At 34.1% G+C, this 22,705-nt stretch overlaps 1 protein-coding gene across 5 annotated transcripts in view; it reads right to left on the reverse strand.

Annotated features, from left to right (window-relative positions):
- Nucleotides 1–904: 904 nt before the first annotated feature.
- LOC106071903 (dual specificity tyrosine-phosphorylation-regulated kinase 1B-like) overlaps nucleotides 905–22,705 on the reverse strand; it is a 40,798-nt gene continuing 18,997 nt past the window's right edge. Inside the window, exons 1-9 of one of the 5 annotated variants that reach the window (XM_013232122.2) lie at nucleotides 20,293–20,557; nucleotides 17,262–17,524; nucleotides 15,286–15,486; nucleotides 14,753–14,900; nucleotides 13,993–14,279; nucleotides 13,299–13,445; nucleotides 12,742–12,882; nucleotides 12,126–12,405; nucleotides 905–8,725 (exon numbers count right to left, since the gene is read on the reverse strand). In XM_013232122.2, the coding sequence (XP_013087576.1) occupies nucleotides 7,515–8,725; nucleotides 12,126–12,405; nucleotides 12,742–12,882; nucleotides 13,299–13,445; nucleotides 13,993–14,279; nucleotides 14,753–14,900; nucleotides 15,286–15,486; nucleotides 17,262–17,524; nucleotides 20,293–20,341 (2,727 nt within the window). In that variant the 5' untranslated portion in view covers nucleotides 20,342–20,557 and the 3' untranslated portion in view covers nucleotides 905–7,514. The other 4 variants (XM_013232125.2, XM_013232124.2, XM_013232123.2 and 1 more) reach the window with 4 other exon arrangements.

Here is a 22,705-nt window from a genome sequence, read left to right on the forward strand (position 1 = left end):
TAAGAGAAAATTCCAACAGTAGCAACTCATCATTGCAAGTCTTTTAGTTTAGTACCCAATTTTTAGGTCCACTAGGACTCGCATAGAAGACCCTTCTATCTGCCTTTTTTTGTTTTACCTTGGTATTACTGTTTAATTAGCATAACAGTGAATCAGTAAAGGGTTGTCCTAATGGTCATCATAACAGTGAATCAGTAAAGGGTTGTCCTATTGGTTATCATAACAGTGAATCAGTAAAGGGTTGTCCTAATGGTTATCATAACAGTGAATCAGTAAAGGGTTGTCCTAATGGTTATCATAACAGTGAATCAGTAAAGGGTTGTCCTAATGGTTATCATAACAGTGAATCAGTAAAGCGTTGTCCTAATGGTTATCATAACAGTGAATCAGCAAAGGGTGGTCCAAATGTTTAATCATAACCATGAATCAGTAAAGGGTTGTCCAAATGTTTAATCATAACCATGAATCAGTAAAGGGTTGTCCAAATGTTTAATCATAACCATAAATCAGTAAAGGGTTGTCCAAATGTTTAATTATCAAAACAGTGAATCAGTAAAGGGTTGTCCTAATGTTTAATCATAACCATGAATCAGTAAAGGGTTGTCCAAATGTTTAATCATAACCATGAATCAGTAAAGGGTTGTCCAAATGTTTAATCATAACCGTGAATCAGTAAAGGGTTGTCCAAATGTTTAATCATCAAAACAGTGAATCCGTTTAAAAGGCTTGTCCAAAGGTGTAATGCAAAGAAGCAGTCAAGAGACAGTAAAATGTAGTCAAGACAAAACAGTAAAACACAAGGCAGCGACATATTGTCCAGATTGGACTGGACTCAACAATCCTCTAGACAAAGACATCATTTCATACACACTGATATTAATCAAAAAACAAGGAAGTCATAATCCAGTGTTTAAAACAGTTATATTCTGATCATGGTTCATCCAATGTGCTATTTACAGATGTCCAAATAAACTGAATGACATGATTCAAATAAATCACTCACTGTTATGTACAAACAAACTCACCACAGAATCAATCATGTGTACAGTATAATACAAACAGGAGCCAAAACCCTCATCTACACAATAAATACAGCTCAAACATGAAGAGGGGAGGGCTGGCTGATACAGTAAACTAACAAAACACTTTAATCCATCCCTTTGCAGAATGGGACAACTTCAGTAAAACATTATCTATGTATAAAACTACATCTTACCTACACAAGTGGGCACTAACTTAAAACATTTATTTCAATTTGAAAAATAAAAAAATAATTAAAAAAAAAAAATTAAAATATATTACATTTTAAAACTTTTCCTTTCTAAAATAAACCAGTTCACTAAAAGTAAAGAAAGCATAAAATAAAAAAATTGATGTTAAAATCTTTTGAAATAAATGAGTCTGCGATGAGATAATACATGTCTACCAAGTTTAAAAAAATTCAGTCTTACAAATAACTAACTTATCGAACTAAAGACTCTAAAATGATAGTATGATAAAGACTCGTACACCATAGGCATAAGATATAAATATTAGGTGGGAAGTTACAATTTATGTTGGTGCTAACGTGTATTTGTAGCTATTCCTGAGATGGGTCTACATGTAATGGTAGATGCTGAATTGTAAGATTGTGTTTCTGTAACTGTATTAAACTATGAACATCATCCTAGCAGAAAGAAAGTATAAACTTGGCCTACAATGCAGTTCATTCCTATATAAGGTTTGTGTATTAATGACTTGAAGCCAAGGTTAAAGAAGGATTGCACCATGAGTGCTGTTTCTGAACTATATTATTGCACCTAGTCCAGAATTCTTATATAATACCTCTAGCCAGCAATTAAGTCTTTAAGCTGTAGGATAGTCTCTGCAGTCTGGAAAACTGTATACAGCAGGAAAAAAAGCAAGTTTTAACATTTGTCAGAACGCCAATCAACATACATTCAAACATTTATTACCTAAAACATCTGGACACTAAATTTCACTGATGGCTGTGTTTAAAGTGTCACAGAGATGTATGATGTAGCTGGGTTTACAATGGTGTACACTTCTAGTTTTATAATTAAAAACTAGAATCTAGATGCCAATAATTATATTGCAGACAACTCTATTAATGCATGACTTCCTTCAACTTGGACCTATAGTCTTTTATTAATTTTGTTTACTGTAACTAGATACACTAAATCCTATGGCCTAGTGAAGTCATCCTGTCATTGTAACTCAGAAATGGATATTAATTGTTCCAGCCAGCAACTTGAATACTAAGTTTTAATAACACTATCTGATAAAACCAGTCCCTTGCAAGATTTGCACCCTTACAAAATTAAATAATCAACAAATAATCATTCAATTTACTTAAAAACCAAAATATAATCAGCTTTAGTGCACACTCACACACACAAAAAAAAAAGATAATTGTTGACCTTTTCAGCAAGTGACTGATTTTGACAGACAGTGCCTCACAATCTAAAACTTAGTTATTAGTGTAACCAATTTTCATGTTTTTCATTTTTCGAAGTGTGTAAACAAACAAACAAAAATCAACATCAGAAAGAATTGCAAAGAAACTTGGATATGAACGCTGGGTGGGGCAGAGATTTGGGTCAAATTTGAACATCAATGTCTGTTTTAGCAGAACACAAGAACTTCAACCTGTGTGTGTGTGTGAGTGCAAATCATGGGAATCAAATGGAAATGAATGGCTGGTGTGAAAGTTTGAATATACTGAATGAAGCAGTTGAACCAATACAAATAGAATGTTTACATGGTGAGAGGTGCAGTGACTACCAGATGAAGACCAACGAACAGAGCCCTTAACAAACAATGCCTATTAGATATATTGTCTCTCACACATTCTATGACAGCCAAGTCTACACACTGCTCAGTGTGGCCTTTAGCTGGTGTGTTGTGTTTTCTTTGGGGGCTTCAAGTAACAGCAAAAATAAAAAAAATTATATTTCATATTTTTCATTGCATAATGGTTAATTTGCTATATAAAACTTTTATATAATGATCTACTTAAGGTATAAATGTTAGATGTGGGTGAAAAAAAAAAAAAGAGATTTTGACATCTTTTTGTAAAAATCTAGCTTCAATGATATTATTAATTATGTGATAAACCAAAAAAAAAAAATTCAATGCTTTTGAAAAACTGAATACAACTTTGTGCTAAACTATCTTGAGTAGAGAGCACTGTATCAAGACTGCAGACTTTTCTATCTGCACTTCTCTGGAGAACCAATTCCTTTGCACAATCTATGCTTAGCTACCATAGGCCACAAATACAGCAGCTTGTTGAAGCCATAACTCCATGGGTGCAGTGATGAAGTAGAAATAATTAAATATTTAGGCTCACACTTGCACATCAAACTTTATGTTGTAGATGGCTCTCTCAAAGACATACATCAGGAACAAAATATAGATTAAAAATGTGCAAAATTAATAATAATAATAATAATAACTAAAATTATAAAAATTTAAATAAACAGAACCCTCTTAGCATATACAAGGTAACATTTTTTTTCCCCCATTTAAAAAGGATGATAGTTCCGTTTGACACAAACTTCTGACAGTACAAATGACATGGTCTAGATGGAACAGAGTTAAAATAATTAAAAAATACAAACATATTAACTGCATCACAGATAGTTAACATGTCCTATATACATTGTAGACTGTGTAACAACCTTCAAGTTGGATCAAATGTACAGTTACTATTAAGAGCCACTTGCATTCATGCCTCTCACACACCCTCTCTGTAGAGAGACATTGGAGTGTTAGCTTGCATCAAGGCCTTGTGTTACAGTATCTCATTGAAATAGAAGACAAATGTGAGAAAGTCCAATGTGCTAGCAAACTACAAGAGACTATTGGATAGATCATAAAATATGAGAGAATCACTTGTACATTGTGTCTTCTCATCTGGCTGTTCTTAGCCAAGTTAAAAGATACTCATAGAAATAATTGTTTTGGCTTTGATGTTTGATAATTAAAAAAATGACACTAATAGCATATCCTAAATTGGCTTCTCTGAAATTCTGTTATTTATTATATAAGTATATATTTTTAGAACTTGTTAATCTTGCATAAACTAAACTCCTGAAACTAGCTGGGAGCTAAAAAAAAAAAAAAAAAACAGCATGTGATATATCTTTAATTTTCCTCTCTAAAATATCTTGAAAACACATTATATACAAATGAAATTAAAATGTTTGTACATCAGACAAGAAAGCGCATACTGGACATGTTACCAAATACAGCCTTTTATGAAACTGATCAAAGACCTTTTCTAATTTAAACCTATTCAACTTTATCATAATGAAGAAAAACCTAACAAAACGTAGAGCTTATGTTTTTATCTAACTGACAATGCACACAGTATTTGACACAGCATCCTTCTGACCGGATAACTTAAATTTTTCAATCGAACTGTGGGGCCTCTAAAAAACAAAAAGGTTGACTATATTTTGTCTAGCCAGTGGTCTACACCCATCCGACCAAATAGAAATAAGCAAGCATCCAATGCTAGCTCAGAAATAGCAGCAGCAGCAACCAATGCTAACAAAGGAGTTATTTTCAAAGCAAGTCACTGTAAGGATTGTAATTTGGGTCAAGCTTTTTCAAAGAGTTTGATTTTCTAGTTTTAACAGTGCATACATTTGTTCCCTCCCCATATGAACTTAACTAAATAAAAATGAATTCATGATGCTTTGTTAGTCCGATTGTTATTTTATTTTGAAAAGAAGTGTACAAGACCTGAACCAAGCTAATAGAAAACATGCTACCAGGCCTAACAGGTTATTTTCAGGGCAAGTCATGTTGAAACTATCTTAATAACTACCTAGATCATTGTCAAAAGTACACATTTTTTTTTTTAAAGGTAACTTTCCCTTTCTCCACTGACTAAAGGGCAATAATGATGTTCTGGTCCAATGGTCAACACATAGATATGAACAAACTGTACAGAGATGAAAGACCAGAAAACTAAGATTGCTGACATGGTGACCAGCTGTAGAGGAACAAGCTCAGTTCAGTACAAACAAAGGACGCCAGAAGCTGCCTGCAAACTAAAGACACCCTAAAGAAAACAAACAGGAGGAAAGGGGGGGGGGGAGAGAGAGAGAGAGAGAGAGAGAGGCATTTTCAATCAAGTAAAAATAGCAACGATTTTTTTTTAGCCAATAAATTAATGCCTGATTTAATATGTTAGTTTTTTCCCCCTCTGTTTTATCTATTAGACAAACTGATACTGATTAAAGTAAGTAAGGTCTATGCATTTTTAAAACTCAAAGATACTTGAATATTATACAAGTACAGACAACCTAGTCCACATTTGCATGATTAAAGGAAAGAAAGAAAATATTCCTTTTTTTTTTGGTGGACCATTCCTCAAATAGAGATTTTTTTTTAAATTGCAATATTTCATGTATATTTTAAACTAAAATCCAGAAATAATGTAAAATGTATTCATTAAGGTAGGTCAGAGAAAGTCTTGTCAGCTTAACAAATGTGTTTGCTGCAGTTATTGATTCAATCAAACGTCCTCTTCTTTATATGAAGTTTAAAAAATTGTTCTAAATATTACTTCCTCTTTAAGTTTATCTCAACTGTGTATATAGAAGAAAGGGCAATACTGTTTTACAGCACTAACCAACTTTGCAACCCAAAAAAAAAAAAAAAAAGGTGCATGACTTCCCTTTCATTATAGATGTCAGGCAGGGCAAAACAATAGTGACAAGAGAAACATGGGCAACATAACGACAGCTCAAATTTCAAGTGCTTCAAAAATCAACTAAATTTTCTCCTATTTTTTTAAAAATGTAATGAACAAGAAAAAATTCAAAACAGTAAAACAACAAAAATGAAGCTTAAAGCAAGAATGAGAAGAAAAAAAAAGGGCGGGGGGGAGGGGGGGGGGGCCTGGAGAGACTAGTATGGCTTGCAGCAGCAGACATATTGGTGCACACTACAAAATGTACATGGGTTGTCACAAAAATATTTGTTTCCCTTCAGTGTCAGACCTTTAGGTGTGCATCACCCTTGTTGCATGACGATATAACATGGGCCCACACTGACTTGAAAGTAATGGTATCTCAAAGCAAGACTAGCACACACCCCTGGGGATTTTCCATTTCTGGGGTAAGGGGGGCTCATTTTCACACCCCTAGGATCTTCCCACTTTCTTGGGGCGGGCGGACGGGGGGAGGTTTGTCATTCTCTCAAAACAATATTGTAGATAAATTGAAAACAAATAATAAAGGACAAAAATAAAAAAATCCTAACAAGGATCAAACATGTCAGATGAAAGATTGTAATACAATGGTGTATACATACGTATATGCATGAAATGTCATCTGTTCTAGAACATCACATGAAAACTTGGCTCAGGCTACATACCTCATACAGCAACAGGGACATAACTGTTTTTGGCATTTCAATACTAACTTTTTTAAAATTAGTTTTTGCTTACTTCCCTTTGATTTGAATCACTTCAGCATTTAGCAGGCTCTTGTATCATTTCAATAATCTATTTTCCTATTTCAAATCTTTTATATATATATAATATCCAATATAATTATTTTTTTTTTTTTACTTACAGCAGTAACCTTTGCCCTTCCACTGCCATCAAATTTGCTTTATTCCCCTTGCCATAGAGTTAATCACTATAATCAACATGTTTAACTCAAGAGTTAAATTGTAATAATTAAGAAAGACGTTCAGCTCCTTATCCAACAGATTTATTCTCAGCAAAAACTGGTGTATTAGTATTTATTCAAAGGGTGAAACTCTCAGTTGGGGAGTCTCAGCCAATCAGAGGAACAGTGTTCATAAATGACAGTTTAGGTCAGTGACAAAACACCAGCAGGAGGCTGGCCTCTTCTGTCCTCACCACAGAAGCTGCATGAAGATTTTCCATGGCCTTTTTTTTTGTGTGGTTTTTAAATGAATTGCCAAAATGTATGCATACCAGGGGTTTTCTTGGAATACTTTTAAAAAATTTTGTATATATAGAATAGAAAAAAAAAAAAAAACAATACAGAAGTTTATCCTCAGTTTCAGAACTGGTCTTTCTATTAGGTTTACCAAAGAAAAAGAAGAACAAGTCACTAGATTTCTGTACATTGAAAAGAGACAGGATCACATTTATTCCAAGGCTTGAGCACAAGATTGTTTTGTTGGTAGAAGTTCATTGGACTGACTTCTGTATAACAGTATCCCATGCTTTCATCCAATGTTTAACATGGATAATTTTGAAGAAAGCAGCACCTGGGCTAACAGCACATAAATAATCCACTAGTTGGAATAGACACATTTGAAAATCCAGATGAATCAGAAGGTTATTTTCAGTTGCGTCGGCTATCCAAACAGAGTGCACCTCCAGAGACACACTTTGTTAGATCCCTTACTTAATGATCCCCTGGAAGCTTGCCGCCAACTAGAAGTAGTGAAAACTAAATTAATGCCGAAAAATGATTTGCAATGCTACTTAAGTCTAAGCATAGTAGCGCATAGCTGTATCAGTGACTGGCAACTGGGCTTTGCTGAATACAGACACCCACCATAGGCGATTCATCTCCTCTATCAGAGGAACTGTGAGTTCTCTGGACACTTCCATTGTCATGACCTATAGGGGTGGCAGTGTCTGCAATTGTGAAAGGATAAGTCCCATTGGGTCCAATAACTGGCTGTTGCCAAGTTTGTTGAGGAAACGTTGTGTACTGGGTTGAGTAACCTAATGACGCTATACTCATTGGCTGAGCGTTGGCAGTGATTATATCCGTGGGGACCCCTCCCACAGAAGTTGTGTGCCCCACTAGCATAGTCGGGCTGGTCAGCAGGGAGTGCTGCTGAGGATGGTTCTGTTGGACCTGAGGGTGGTGAAGGTGGTGGTGCTGGCCAGGGACAGAGACTAGACTCTGAGAGGAGCCACTATGAAGTGATGAAAAGTTGGACAAGTCTACGGGATGGTTGGAAGACGAAAGAGATGATGAGGAGGATGACAGTAAAACCTGTTGCGAGTCAAAGTGACCCAGTGTTCGATGAATGGCTAGCGGGACTCCTGAAGTTTCATAAACAGTACTACCGATGATCACAGTCGATGAGGGGGAGATGAGACCAGCGTGATGGAGTGACGATGAAGAGGTAGACGAGGAAGAGGGCTGCTGATTTCTGGGGAGGTAAGGGTGTCCTGAGGGCTGGGTGAAGATGACTCCTCCCAAGACAACCCCTGAGTTGTTTGACATTTGCTGAGTTCCACCAGAAAAATGTCGTGAGAGTGCAGGCTCTGTGCCGACCCAGCCATGCATATGGCCAACCAAATTATGCTGTGGCACTTGCTGAGACTGATAATGAGCATGCTGGGATAGCTGATGTTGAAGCTGTGCCTGCTGTTGCTGGAGAGGGTTGTGGCGGCCACTGTTCCCAGAGTGCAGAGCAGAGGATCCGCTGTTTCTGTGCTGATGGGCTGGCGGCGGCCTCGACTGGCCCAGAATAGAAGAGGATGGGCTTTCGCAATCCATGGAAGTGAAATGAGACATCCCAGATGTAGAATGAGATAGCCCAGATGTGGAGCAACTGTCTTCCTCCAGCACTGATTGCTGGTGGTGTTGCAGACCCTGGCTCCCTGCAGCAGCATTGCCACCGTTTCCAGCTCCAGCATGAGGCAACATCAGACTGTGGTGCTGATGAGTTGGGTCAGACCGTGCACGACCATTGGATTGACCAGCAACTGAAATATAAACAACACAACAATGTATGCAATATAGTAACTGTAGAGAATAAAAGTAAGACATATACTAAACTTGAGTACAAACCACTGCCCTGAATGAAGATAGTGGTTTCCAACATTTTCCATGATTTATAACCCCATTTTTTTCCAAATAAAACCCAGCAAGCCCAATAGATTATAAAAGAACTTCAAAACAGGACTATAAACCCATCTTAAAATTTGGCTGTGGAAACCACTGATATAGATAATATTTTATAATCAAACTAAAGCTTTATCGCTACAAGCCTTGATAAATTTTAAATTAAAAACACTGTCAAACCTTGTTAGAGGAAAAATGTATGAGGCCAAGACTAATGTATTAATATCCAATGTTTGATATGTTCCTATAATGCCAAATGTCAATTAAAATAACTGTTTGTTTTACATATGTTTTGTTGAATACAAGGTTTGACATGAGATAATATAGTGTACATTTTGAACTATTTCAATGTGTCCTTTGACTACAGGCTATGATTATTTTTTTTAGTTTTTCTTGTTCATTGGAGAAATATTTAAAATGTCTAACTTTTCAGCGTTCCCAGATTTTATGGCTTACTCTGTTTCAAGAGGAAACTAGAACAAAATAACTTAAAGACCTAGAGGTCTAAAGTGCAAAGTTCACCACCTCATCACACAACCTGTTTAATAAGGTTGTTTATGATCAGCAAAGTGACCAACAGATCCCAAGCGTCTCATTAAAGCTGGGTGGACTCAATAACAACTGGTACCGTATAATTACAGCCTTTGCCATGATTAAGAATCAAGACTTTTTGGTTTTGAGGTCGAGTGCTTTACCACTCGGCCACCACACTCCCAACTTAAAAACTTTTTCACAAATTTGTTTGTTTACAAAAGACAGGAAGTGAGAGGCCCATTAAAATCACAAGTTTTTTTGTTTTTTTTAAAGAATCTGGGAACCCTGCAGTGCTCAGTACCTACATTGATTGAGTTATTGGCCATGTCCCCCCTTACTGAGCACGGTGTCTAGAGAACGAGTCACTTTGTCTCAAGGGTTGAGATGGGTGAAACAAGGCATCTATGAAATAGATAAAATTGGAAAAGGCGTTAGGCCCAGAAGGCTCAGCCATGAGCCAAAACTGTACACTATCATTAATTCTCGCTATGTAAAAGCCTGATAGTAAGGGGGCTGGGAAAAACCAACTATCTTTAGAATATACTTGTGCTTAGTGCGAAAGTTAATCTTACAAATAACACCTGTGCTTGATTAATTGTTACTTTAAATGAGCGACCAATTTAAAAATGAATACTATTTCAAAATTGAAATGTTATATCCAGAAACCATTTATTCCACTATCTTCAAAAAAAAAATTAAATATTTGATGAATCTTACGTTGGGAAAAAAAATTTTGCTAGATGGGAAAAAAAAAAAAAAAAGGCTAATGTATACTTCATTGTTCATAAAACATTTATCTAAGAGCAGAACTGATATTTACTTTTGTTTTGATTTGCTAATCTTTATTAAATTAAGTTTTTTAAAGTTTTGTATTAAATCAATACCATAAAACAAAAATTGTCATTTTAAAAAAGACTATCCAAGGTTAATGTAAGGGTTAATTGAAGAGAACAAAACAAAAGCGATATTAGTTTTTCAACTTCAAAAACAATGTAACAAAAATTATTATTGATCCAAGCAGCTTAACATTTCCTATTTTAATGTTTATTGGTAGGCTGAGAAGACTACTGAGGGGTATAGATGATACAGCAAATTTGATCAACTTGCCTTTAAATTCAGACAGTTTGAATAGATATCAAATGAAGCAAGAAATTTGAGTGCCCCAAACAGTTACACCATTATGGAGCCAGTGAATCTAATTAGAAGTTAACACAACAGAACCACAAAAGTGACGTTTCTGGTTTGCTTATTTTGAAAAGTTGAGACAAAAATGACAGAGATATATAGCTCAACATAAAATCTATTGGTTAAATAAATCAAAAATAGTTTCAAATAAATGCAAACAACAAATCAGAACAATAAAATCTACAGAATTTACCTCAGCTGTTTACCATTTTGAAAAGAATCATAAATGATATTAGTATATCACTGACAGCTGACTACAAGTTCTGTAGAAACAACTCAACATTGGAAACAAACAAACAAAACAAAACAATTAAGTGAAATGTACCCAAGGAAAGGGATTTAATTTTCTGCAGAGAGTGGCTAGTGAAACACAGCTACAAAGATTTTTGGAATGGAATGATGTCTGAAAGATAACAAAATTCAAAAGATTTAATTTAAATAAAACAAGGAAACAGTAATTTTGGTTTTAAGTTTTATAGAGATATTTATGTCGAATTTTGGGTATTATTCTGAGCACTTAGCTTTCTTACCAAACATCATGGATCTGGTTTAGTCTTATTATGCAGATCATGTGGTCTAATCCCATTTTGCATTATTTTATTCAGTGGTCTAAAAAATGTTTTTCCTGATTATATCCATGTTTTTAACATAGCATAAAAATAATTACTTAAGTTACACATGAAAAAGAATAATAATATTTTAACTAGATGCACGAGAAAAGCACTAATTCCAAACTTTCAAATGGTATCAAATCATGTTTTGTCTGAATCGTATAGTGATCTAAACATTTCGTAAATTTTATTCTTACTAACAGATACATATATATTTCAACTACTTATTTGAACCATTAGAAACCATAAGCGCTTTACTAATAAATCATTACTTTTATTTCCACTTGATATTTCATGTCACAAAAAACAATGAGCCACTAAAGGGAGCGTTTGTTTCTGATCACGTGGAGGCCAACCAGAAGAGCCAAAAAAAAAAAGTGTACACTGAATGTTGTTTGTCCATGCCAAAAAAATCGTCAGATAGTATTGAAAATGATCTACTTCATGGCTCATACTTTATCTAATGAACAGAACCAACTTTCAAAAAGGTAAGAATAAAGTAAAGAACTGGACATAATGCCCATGACATATTAAAATGGACACATATCCAATGATAATGCCGACTTTAGAATTTAACAACTGCATAACACAGGGAATTTGAAACATTGATAAATGTGTATTTGTAATGTTAAGTTAATAGGAGACAAATCGAAATCATACTCATAGATTGCTATTGGTGTATTAAGTTACAGAAGGTAGTTAGATATGTAAAACTAAAAGAATGGTAAAAGTCAAAACCAAATGCTAGATTGATGCCATTTCTCTACTTATCAGGAACTATTGTAGCAGCAAAGATATTACTGATCTCAATAGCCAAAGGAATACCAACATCAAATGTTCATACAAACTATTACAGAATTCAATTTAGCTATCAATGATCAAAAAGTGGCTATGCAAGAATCTAACAGTTAAAACTCTCTCTCAGTCTCACCTGTTGGACTTCCTGCGTTGGTCTCCATGGCGGGGCTAGTTGACGTGCTGTTGCTAGTGTTGGTGCTTTCATCTGAGGTTTTCTTAAAGAAGTTGTGCTGCAGGGCATAGTAGGGCGTGATCCTGGTTTTTGGATCGTATTCCAGCATGCGGAGAATGAGATCCTTAAATTTCAGATAGTCTGCCACTCCGTGACCCACCTCCCCAGATCTTCTGCCCCCTGGTCCACCCGTTTCAGCCCCTATGATTTCGTGTAACTTACGGGAGTGTGGAGGTTTATACTGAAAAAACAAAATTCAAATAGAGGTTAAAATTGGATAAAAAATTATAGACTGGTGGGTGGGGGACTTATTCCTACCTATTAGGCTAGGCTTTGTGGGGAAACAATTTTATTTTTGTTCAAACATAAAAAATTAATTTAAACGAAAAAAACAACAACAACTACATAAGCAAATAAAAAAAAAAAAAACAATTTAAAGAAACTTATATTATTTAAGATTAATTACTGAATCTATTTATTTCATTATTTTTCTCTCTCTAAAGGTTGTGTCTGCGTTGGGGGGAGGGGGACGACCTTAAAAAAAATTAGACTAAAAGCCTGTTAACAACCAGCTTACCTTCTTATTGTCTTTAGACTTCCTTGGGACATAAGAGCCATCTGGCAACTGTTCAAAATACTTGCGTGTCTTCTGAGCCTGATCCAATAAATGTTTAGGAGGCATACCCAGTACTTCAACTATCTTCATCATTTGGTCAAACTGTGGTAGGATAATGTGATGATAATGACTTCAGAGTTTTCTATATAGTTGTTCATGTTTCACAACAGGAAATACTATAGAATAGCTATAGCAATTATTTAATAAAAACTAACAGAACAGAAACTTTTCAACAGAAAAATAATAATAAGCTAGTCCTTGGGTTAAATGTATATTTTTGCTAATGACTTGGAAATCTTATCATTATATGTAAGCACATAACATTTTTTACCCGCATTGTTACACTTTCAAAGGTCAATCTTCAACAGATTGTTATATTAAAATAAGTTCTTATCCCACAGATTAAATTGAAAAGTAGTTAATTTTTTTAAACAAAGTACTAGGTCAAGTTATATTTTTAGATGTTGAGGGCCTGACAAACAGTAAGACTTGAGCATACTACAAACACTGTGACTCACCTCATTAGAGCCAGCAAACAGTGGTTCCCCTGTGTGCATCTCCACCAGAATACAGCCTAAACTCCACATGTCTATGGCCAGATCATATGGAATGCCCAGTAGAACTTCAGGAGATCTATAAAACCTAGACTGAATGTACTGATAAATCTAGATAAAAGAGAGATAGAAAAAAAGATTGATTTTTAAAAATTGAGCAATATTGAAACCGTATATATTAACTATATGAATATTAAAGAAAAACATTCCTTTCAAATACAAAAAAAGTCTTTACATCGCACTTAAAAAAAAAATCACATTTAGAAATGTATTTGTGTTTAAAAACTTCTAAAATCAGATTTAAATTAAAATACATTTTACATTACGTTCTACATAAATTAATTCAGATTCCCCCCCCCCCCCCCCTGTATTTAAAGAAAAATAAAATTTCGGGGTTCCATCATGTTTGTCCTAGTTAAAAGAAAAAAAAATAATTTTTCTTTAATTACTTAGTTAATGATAAGATTGTTATTGTCTCCACACTATGCTTTACAGTATTGAAACATACAAACTGAAGTTACATCTCATGTGGTAGATCAATTTAGTTACAAAGAGAGCTGCATACAACACAGGTACACAATCAATCACACAAACACATTAAATTGTATTACTGGTTTAAGTCAAGAGATCACATCAGAGTAAAAAAAAAACCACTTACCCTCTGTCCTATCTGACAAGAACTGCCAAAGTCAACAATTTTGATAGCACTGCGCTTAGGGTTACACAGTAGAATGTTTTCAGGTTTTAAATCACAGTGAATAATGTTGAGCTCGGGGGTGGCAAGAAACAGCAGCGCAGTACACAGCTGCTGTGCAAACTTTCGGGTCAGGTTCAGGGACACGCCCCTAAAGTTTGTGTTCCGCAGCAGGTCATACAGGTTGTAGGAGAGTAGCTCAAAAACAAGGCACAGGTGGTTACGAAACATAAAGTTTCTCTTCAGGCGAACTGGAATAGAGGAGAAAATTTTTTTTAATACAAATATATAAATTGTTACATCTAGTATGATTATGTATGGATATTTTACGAAACCAAAACAATTTCCTAGTAACTTTATAGAATAATGTATGGCCATAAAGCTTTTAGGTCGAAAGAAGAAGAACTATTAAAAATAGCTCCACAATGAAATTTAAGTTAAAAATTTTTATAGCAATAATGTTCCAGGCTCATTTAGCATGCTCACTCCATTCTTTTGTGGACATGTGAGGGGAGGGAGTATCTAGGAGGTATTCATACTGCCCTTAGGCACTCAGCAAAAACAACACCACTCCAGTATCATCGGGAATACATAAGTCAGGCTCAGGATTAAACTCAAGTCCCCTCAGTTAAATAGCCAAGAAGTCTATGTTGCTATTGTAGTTAGTCCAGAAGTGGTCCACTTTCCTCTCTACAGTACTAAAGTCAAACTAAATCACCATTACCTATATAGTACTTGTTCTCTCTATCATTAGAGTTCATTAGCTCCAGCAACTTCACTTCTATCTGCGCCTGATTTAAAAATGGCTTCTTATTTTTGATGATCTTTATAGCCACATGCTCCTGGTCAATGTGGTCAAAGGCCTTGACAACCTGGAACAACCAAAAGAAATATGTTAGCACGACCCCCAATGATGTTAATTAGCTTCAGTTACTAAGTAACTAAGTTCAATGGATCATTGACATTTAAGTCTGTATTATATTTAAATATTTCAGGAATGTTTAAATTTTTAAAGAAATGAAATTAAACCATTATTTATCATGTATAGTCAAAGGTTTGTAAACTTTTTTTTTGTATGATTGTTAATTCACTGATAATGAAACTTTTAGCATATAATACAAAACTTAAGAGTCTGTATCTATGCTCAAACTTAGGTGGCTGGTGATGAAGGTTGAATACCTTTGTAAGCCTCAGCATGGATAATTAAATCACTAATGATAATTAAATTAAAAAGAAGTAAGAAAGAAGAGCACTAACCTGACCAAAAGAGCCTTTCCCTATCAGGGAGTCAATTTCATATCTGTCCATCCATTTTTCACCAGGGTTAACTATATAGTCGTGATTGGAATCATCGTAGCCGTCATTGTAGATGTGAGCGTTGACTTTGCCTTTTTTGTTCCCACTCTCGTCCCCTTGAGCTGCACCAACAGCACGTCTTTTCTTTTTGGCGTAGTAGACCTGCACAATTAGGAACATAACACTGACATCAACACATTTCTTTTGAAACCTAAGGGGCATATTTTTTTATACTCAAATGTATGGAAGAATTACATAAAACAAAAGGGGCTGACTAATATGATTGTTGGGAACAAGTTCTTTATTCTATCTACTCATGAGAACTCTAGACCTAACTTATTTTAACAGCTTCAACTTTTATTCTCTCAAATCTAAATCACTAACTATTTTCACAGGCACTAATCTTTATATACATTCTTACTCTACCAGTTCCTGAATAAATATTACTCATTCAAATGACGATAATAATCATCTACAACCAGAATCTTGCAAAACTGTGAATATGCTATACAATATTATTCCAGCCATTATACACACACAAAACTTCCTTAACTCCTCACAGTGATGTGTCAGTATCTTCGTACTTATTTTGATTATATTTATTAATAATGATTTTTTAAAATATTTATTAATAATGACTTTTTTTTATATTTATTAATAATGACTTTTGTCTGGACAGCTCCAATTGACATCAGTGGTGAATGACTCACAATGTTTTGATTTGTGAGAATGATGAGTGTGTAATTTGTAAAGAGAGGGCAAGTAGACCCATAGCTTTAACAGGAGGCCATGTTGTTGACTTAAAAACTGTTAGTTGGATGTCAGATGTCATTTTTGTTGTTAATAACCAGTGTCATCTATCCACATTTAGTTGGTAATTTTTGTTTTGTTAGATCTTGGTTTACGCTACATTTTTGTACATTATATTGTCCAATTATTGTTCAGAATTAGACTCTGTCGAGCTGTTACATTATTTCTATTATAGGGCCGGTGTCTGGGAGTTAACCGTGTGTTAACTGTGACTGTCTTGTAAGAAGATGACGGAATTTTGTATGACCCAAGAATTGAAGAACCCATACAAGACGCAGTTGATGAGTTGGTATTTGCATAGCTGTATTGAGTTACTTCACCAGTAAAGACAAGCTTTTGGTTGTAACATCTGAGTTAAGCTGGAAATCCTGTACAACCCTAGCTTATGTATACAAGCATATTTATTTTTGGAATATTGTTAATTATTGGTGATTAGCTATAGAAGTGATTACCATTACACTTTACCATACTTATTTCTATTATTACTTTTTTTTCTTCTATTTAATATAAATAAACACATGTTAAAACCTCTGGGTGTCTATTCTTATCACAATAATTAGTTTCCATGTTCCTGACATGCCGCAAGGGGTGAGTGTCTAGTAAAACACACACAAAAAAAACTAACATTTCTATTGATTACAGGCTAACGGGTTTAACAAACTACAAAAATATTTTGATTTAAAACTCATCAGTCAAGATTTTAATAATCTTTTTTTACTTGTTACTGAGTACTTGTTGTCGATGTCCTAGCAAAATATCACTACATGAACTATGGGTATTCAACTCTTACAACACAGAGAACAAAATGAGAGTTCATCCAATCCTGTCTGAAAAAAAAAATCTTAACTCTTTATCTCCGTAATTATTTTTCCACGTTCTGACAGAATGGTTCATTTTTCATATTTGTACATTCTACCCTGTTATGATTAAACTTCAATAACATTTTTGTTTGTCATCAGAAAACATTACTTTTGGTATAGAATTATAGGAGAATGCATGCTCTTTTTATATAATATAACAAATAAAATTTTATAAAAACAAATTAATTTAATGAGGTCAAATCAACGATGGTATCATTAATTAGGAGAGAAAGAGTTAAGTCAATAAGGGAAAGAACTAATACTCACTTCGTTAATGTGTTTGTAGGTTTTGATGAGATCAACACTAAGTTTCCTCAGCGGTGCCGTGGCAGAGTCACGAAATGTGTTGGGTATTTTGGTCTGCATCGTGACCACATCTGCCACTGCCACAGACTGCTGAGAATTGTGGTGGTGATGGTGATGATGGTGGTGGGGGTCCGACATCTCAGAGTGGCCCCCTGAGAAAGCCTTCACTGCCAAACACAAAGATTGGGTGGAAGTATCAGCATGGCTATTGTACTGAAGCAGACCTGTCAAATACAAAAGCATTGCATTAAAGTCAATTCGTCTACAAAAGTAAAACATGTCATCAAAAGTCTTCTTCAAGGAATGAAATACTTTGGTTTCAAATAATATCTACAAAAAGTCTTCAAGGATTGATATAATTTCTACAAGAATTTTAAAAATAAATGTCAAGGTTTTGCTAGTTAATTTGAGTCTTTCAGGAGATAAAACACATTGTCTTTACCAAATTGAGACACAACAAATTTTACTTGTTCAAAAATGGTATAAAAAAAATGTTAGTCTACATACATCGTGAATGGGTTGCATGTCAAACAAAAACTTGACCTAGGGATGACTGACATTTTCTGGAATGTGCACTGGTCAACACAAGCATTTGAAATAATAAACCTGGCACCAGTTAGTTTTAAGTATGAAGAATCTTTTTTTTTCTTTCAAAGTGACAGGGTGCGAGGGGAAAAAAATATACTTTATTTGTTTAAAGGAAGATAGATGAAATTTGTATGTGTGTGTGTTTTTATGATCTACATGTTTTTTTTTAATCCACTCATTTAAAAGTTTATTTTAGTTATAAAAAGCTTTTTTTTTTTAAATTATTTATTTTGTGTATAATTGTTATCATTATTTATTGTGATAATATGATATTTAATGATTCATAGTTATAAGAATGTAGAGTAAAACTACTTGAAAAGCCTGACATTGGTTCAAAGTTAGAGAACTAATATTTTTTTAATGAAAAATAAGAAGCCTATTTTTTTTTCAATTCAAAATGATTTAAAATCTTTGGTTCATTCCTTACTAATTATTTCTGTTGTCTTAGTTTAAATCTACATTTTAAATATTAACAAACTAAACAATTACAAACAATTTAACACTAGAATAAGACATACACAGCAGTTAAATTCATTTCATATTTTTTTTAAATTTTGTACAAACTATTAAACATTTGGTTATTTCAAACGCTCCTTCAAGGTTTATTACATCCTAGCCCAAACCTCCCACAGGACACAGGGGGATGACAGAAGAATTCGGACTATCGAGACAATAGTCTAGAGTGCAACGTTTGATAAGAAATATAAATGAAGGGGTTGCTTTTTACTTTAACTAATATTTATATTTATTTTTTAAGCATTAGCAATTCATTGAAAAAAAAAACAGGGAAATAATTCTTGTGCTTGCCCTTGCGAGTCAAACATGCCACAATTTTATTCATTTTCGTAGATTTTAAATAATGATAGTGATAACAAGAGAATTATCTAAAAAATAGAATATGTTTAGTGTATAATTTTAAAATATATGCAGCATAAAAATTAACATGTTTACCATAACATATTTTAAAACCTTTGCTTCAGGCTATAAAATACAAACAGTTTTTCCCCATCATAAATTTGAACGTATACTGTATCATTTGGCGTTTATTATTTAGGTATCAATCTCTAGAGCTAGATCTATTTATTATCTATGGTTAAAGAGAAAAATGCACTAGCCTCTGAGAACATGATATAACTATTAAAAGCTCTATTTCATAGGACACAACAAAAGTGTCAAAAGCTGCATCCACAATACCCAAAATGTACATTGACATTTATCAAAATAAACTGATTCTATAAATACAATATTTTTATTCATTTGTATGAGAGAAGTGTACCAAAGAAAGGTGATGTACCAAGGCCGTTGATTTACTAACTATCCTACTTCAATAATACCAATAACAGAAAATATCTCACCAATAACAACTTACATCTTCCTCTCCAAACTTACGTGATTTGACGACTAGATGTAGATTCTAGATCATATAAAATCTATGACATGTTATGTTCTAACAAGTATTATTTAGTATATTAGCAATTTATTTCAGAATTCAACTAAACTAAGTCTTGTAGACTTTTAAAATAAAATCCCCTTAGCTGCATCAAGATCTTAGTCTTAATCTTTAAAGGTTTGCAACTAGATCTAGTTAGTAATGATGTAAACTACATAATGCGCTGTTAAACTAGATTTAATGGTCAAATTGTATGAGGCATTGTAGATTGGACATTGGCGTTAAGATTGCGATGCATATCATTCATTCATTCTTGACGCAACAAAGAGAAGACAAATCACATTCGACAATTCGTCTGTCTGGAGTAAAAATAGTTGCTAGATCTATTTTAAGTCGTATATAGTGTTATTACGCGATATCGATAAGTAAATAATTTAACTACCGGACTAGTATTTAATGAATGATGAAAAAAACAACAACTAAACTTTAAACTTACTGTAACGAAAAACAAGGGAAAAGGGGAGGGGAGAGGAAGAGGAAGTGTGAAGTTTTGATGTGTAACATTAAAAACAATAAACATATTTGGCTTAAAAATGCGGAAAAATAGATAAGGGCTAGGCTAAATACGGTGACGAATGTAATAAATGTTTGCTTTAGAAATAAATGTTTATACATAATTACCCTAGGATCTGTGTAGTCCAAGACCGACATGACATGACACGCGAAGTTGTGTTTACATTTACATACGCAGTACACAGAACAAGAACCAGCACAGTCCAACACAGGGGTTTTCCAGCTAATTAGGTCAGTCGCCAAGGCGCATGCGTAGTGGTACAAGACAACGATCGCTAGTGATTCATTTTTTTTTTAATTCAAACACCAAGCACACAAATGCAAACCAAAGAAATTGAAATGCATCGGAAAATTCAATGGAAACAGTTTTCAATGTAAAAGTAACACTTACGGCGATATTACTTTAAAACAACGTCTGCTACAAGCAAGGGAATGACGTACCTGCACTCGATGAATTATCCAACCGGAATCCGCCTACCAAAGCAGGCATTCCATGGATGAAAGACGGAACGCAAGCATTGGTAACCCGTTTGGACTACATGCAGGCGACTATTGTATATCCCATCGAATAAAGTATTGAATGAAGATTATAGTTAACACCTATTCCACAATGGCACCATGAAATAATACACAAATTATAGCCAGAATTATACACGTGAGATCCAGGTGGCAATGTTTATGTCACATGACTGTCATGATTCAGCTTGCAATGCCCTTGACACTTCATGTTAACAGCCAATCAGCGGCCGTAACTCCAGGTCACGAAGGTTGTTGCTGGGGCGCGTTGCTAAAAATACAATAGGCGGAAGCAGAAGGAGCGGGGCAGTTGCAACACGCGAGCCAGACACTAGACTGCTAAATTTGAGTAACCTCTATCAGTCTAAAAGTTATATATGCATCTTTTTCCGCCCGAGTTTAGTAAATATTCTCTTTAAATGTACATTTTGAAAACTGCATAGGTTAATATTGAAACATAAGCATGCATAGATTAGAACTACATGAATAACGGTGAAATCTTCGATATTCAATGCCACGTAGGCGATGTAGATCTATATTTACTAGTCTAGATCCAACACTTATTTCAGTGTGGCATTGTTTTATTGGAGAGACAAAAAAAACGCATAACTTTTCAAACTTTATTACAACTGATGTTCATTAATAAAATAATATATACAACATAAAGCCAATTTTTTTTAATTAAAAGAAAAACAAAATATTCAGATAAGGAGCACAGATTATTAACTCTAAAAATTAGACTCTATTTACTTTGTTCCTTATTACCACTACCTTGTTGTATAAGATATATTTAAAACTGATATGCTTGAAATTGAAATGAAACCAAATATATTGTTTAGATATAGATTCTAGATTCTAAAATAATATTTAGCCATATTGTAGTTAAAAAAATGAAGTGATGAAACATGATTGCTTGGTTGGGGGTTGTAGAGCCACTTTAGTCCGATACAAAATTAAAATACACATTCAAACAATTAATTTGATTTGATAATAAATGAAGAAACCACGTAATTAATGTTTTAAAAAATTTCATTATATTCATATTTTGTAAACATGTATAATAAGCAATAATTACAGCTATTAAAAAAATAGCTTACAAGATATGAAGTGTAAAGGGCGGGCACTAGAGGGAGATAAATATTTGTGCAAACATTTGAATGTCTAATAAACATCTAAGTCAATACCAGCACATGATGTATAAAGTGTTGTTTTTTTCCTCTTATCACCGTACCGTGAGAGACTTATCCATTTACGGTGTCCATACATTAACCTCGCCCCTACTTTTTTTTTCTCCCCAGACATCGACTTCCAAAATCACGAAGAAATGTGTGTGTTTAAAATGATGAAAAATGTGTTCTCGAAAAGCCCAGTATAACAATCTGTGGAGTGTCCCCCTGAAATCTAAAATAATTGAATCATTAGCCTAAATATTTATTTTTGTCACTACTTGAATGATGTATTGTTATTGTAAATATAAACATGCTTCGGAGAGACTTCTATCAAGTCAAGGATGTCAAAGTCAAACAGAATATATATATATACAAAAACAAACAAACAAAAAAACAGACACACAACTGTGTGCGAAATTTTAGCCTGAAATAAATGATTCATGTATTTTTCTTGAATTTGTGACTAGAGCTTTCGACCACATCCATTTGACTATGAAAAAAAAAAGTAAAATAATAATAATAATAATATATATATATATATATGTATGTATATGTGTGTGTGTGTGTTTATGTGAGAAAGAGATGCATATTTAAATTGATAAAATATGTATATAAGATTATTCAAATTAAAGTGACCATTCCAATATGGCTTACACAATAAGCTCCACCCAGAGGCGTAGTGAGCAAAACAACAAAACATGCACCAGAAGCAAGAACCCATATTGGCGCCCGCTCCCCCTATTTTCCATGAACATCACAGAAATATAGGCTTATAAATAAAAAGTATTTACTAATAATATAATACGAATAACCTTAGAATTTATATCTATATTTTTTTTTCACCTGAGGGTGGCGCCCGGGGCATCGTGCCCCTCCCCTCACTACGCCTCTGTCTCCACCCGTAACGTCCACTTCTAGCCCGATCCCTTCCCAACTTCTTACAGACGCCATACAATGGATGATCCCTGAAGATTTGACATTTATTACCATCTCTTGCAGGACAGTCAGAACAGTCAAAAAAAAAAATTAAAAAAATTTGGGAAATCACGACTAAGGGAAAAAAAAAAGATTTCAATGTTATGTGGTATTTTCAGAACAGTTTTAACTCTTTCTCTCCTAACTGACGATACCAGCGATGATTCCACCAGAATGTGGTAAATAATTACGGA

The sequence above is a fragment of the Biomphalaria glabrata genome, chromosome 14 (assembly GCF_947242115.1).
Source record: "Biomphalaria glabrata chromosome 14, xgBioGlab47.1, whole genome shotgun sequence".
NCBI classification, from domain to species: domain Eukaryota; kingdom Metazoa; phylum Mollusca; class Gastropoda; family Planorbidae; genus Biomphalaria; species Biomphalaria glabrata.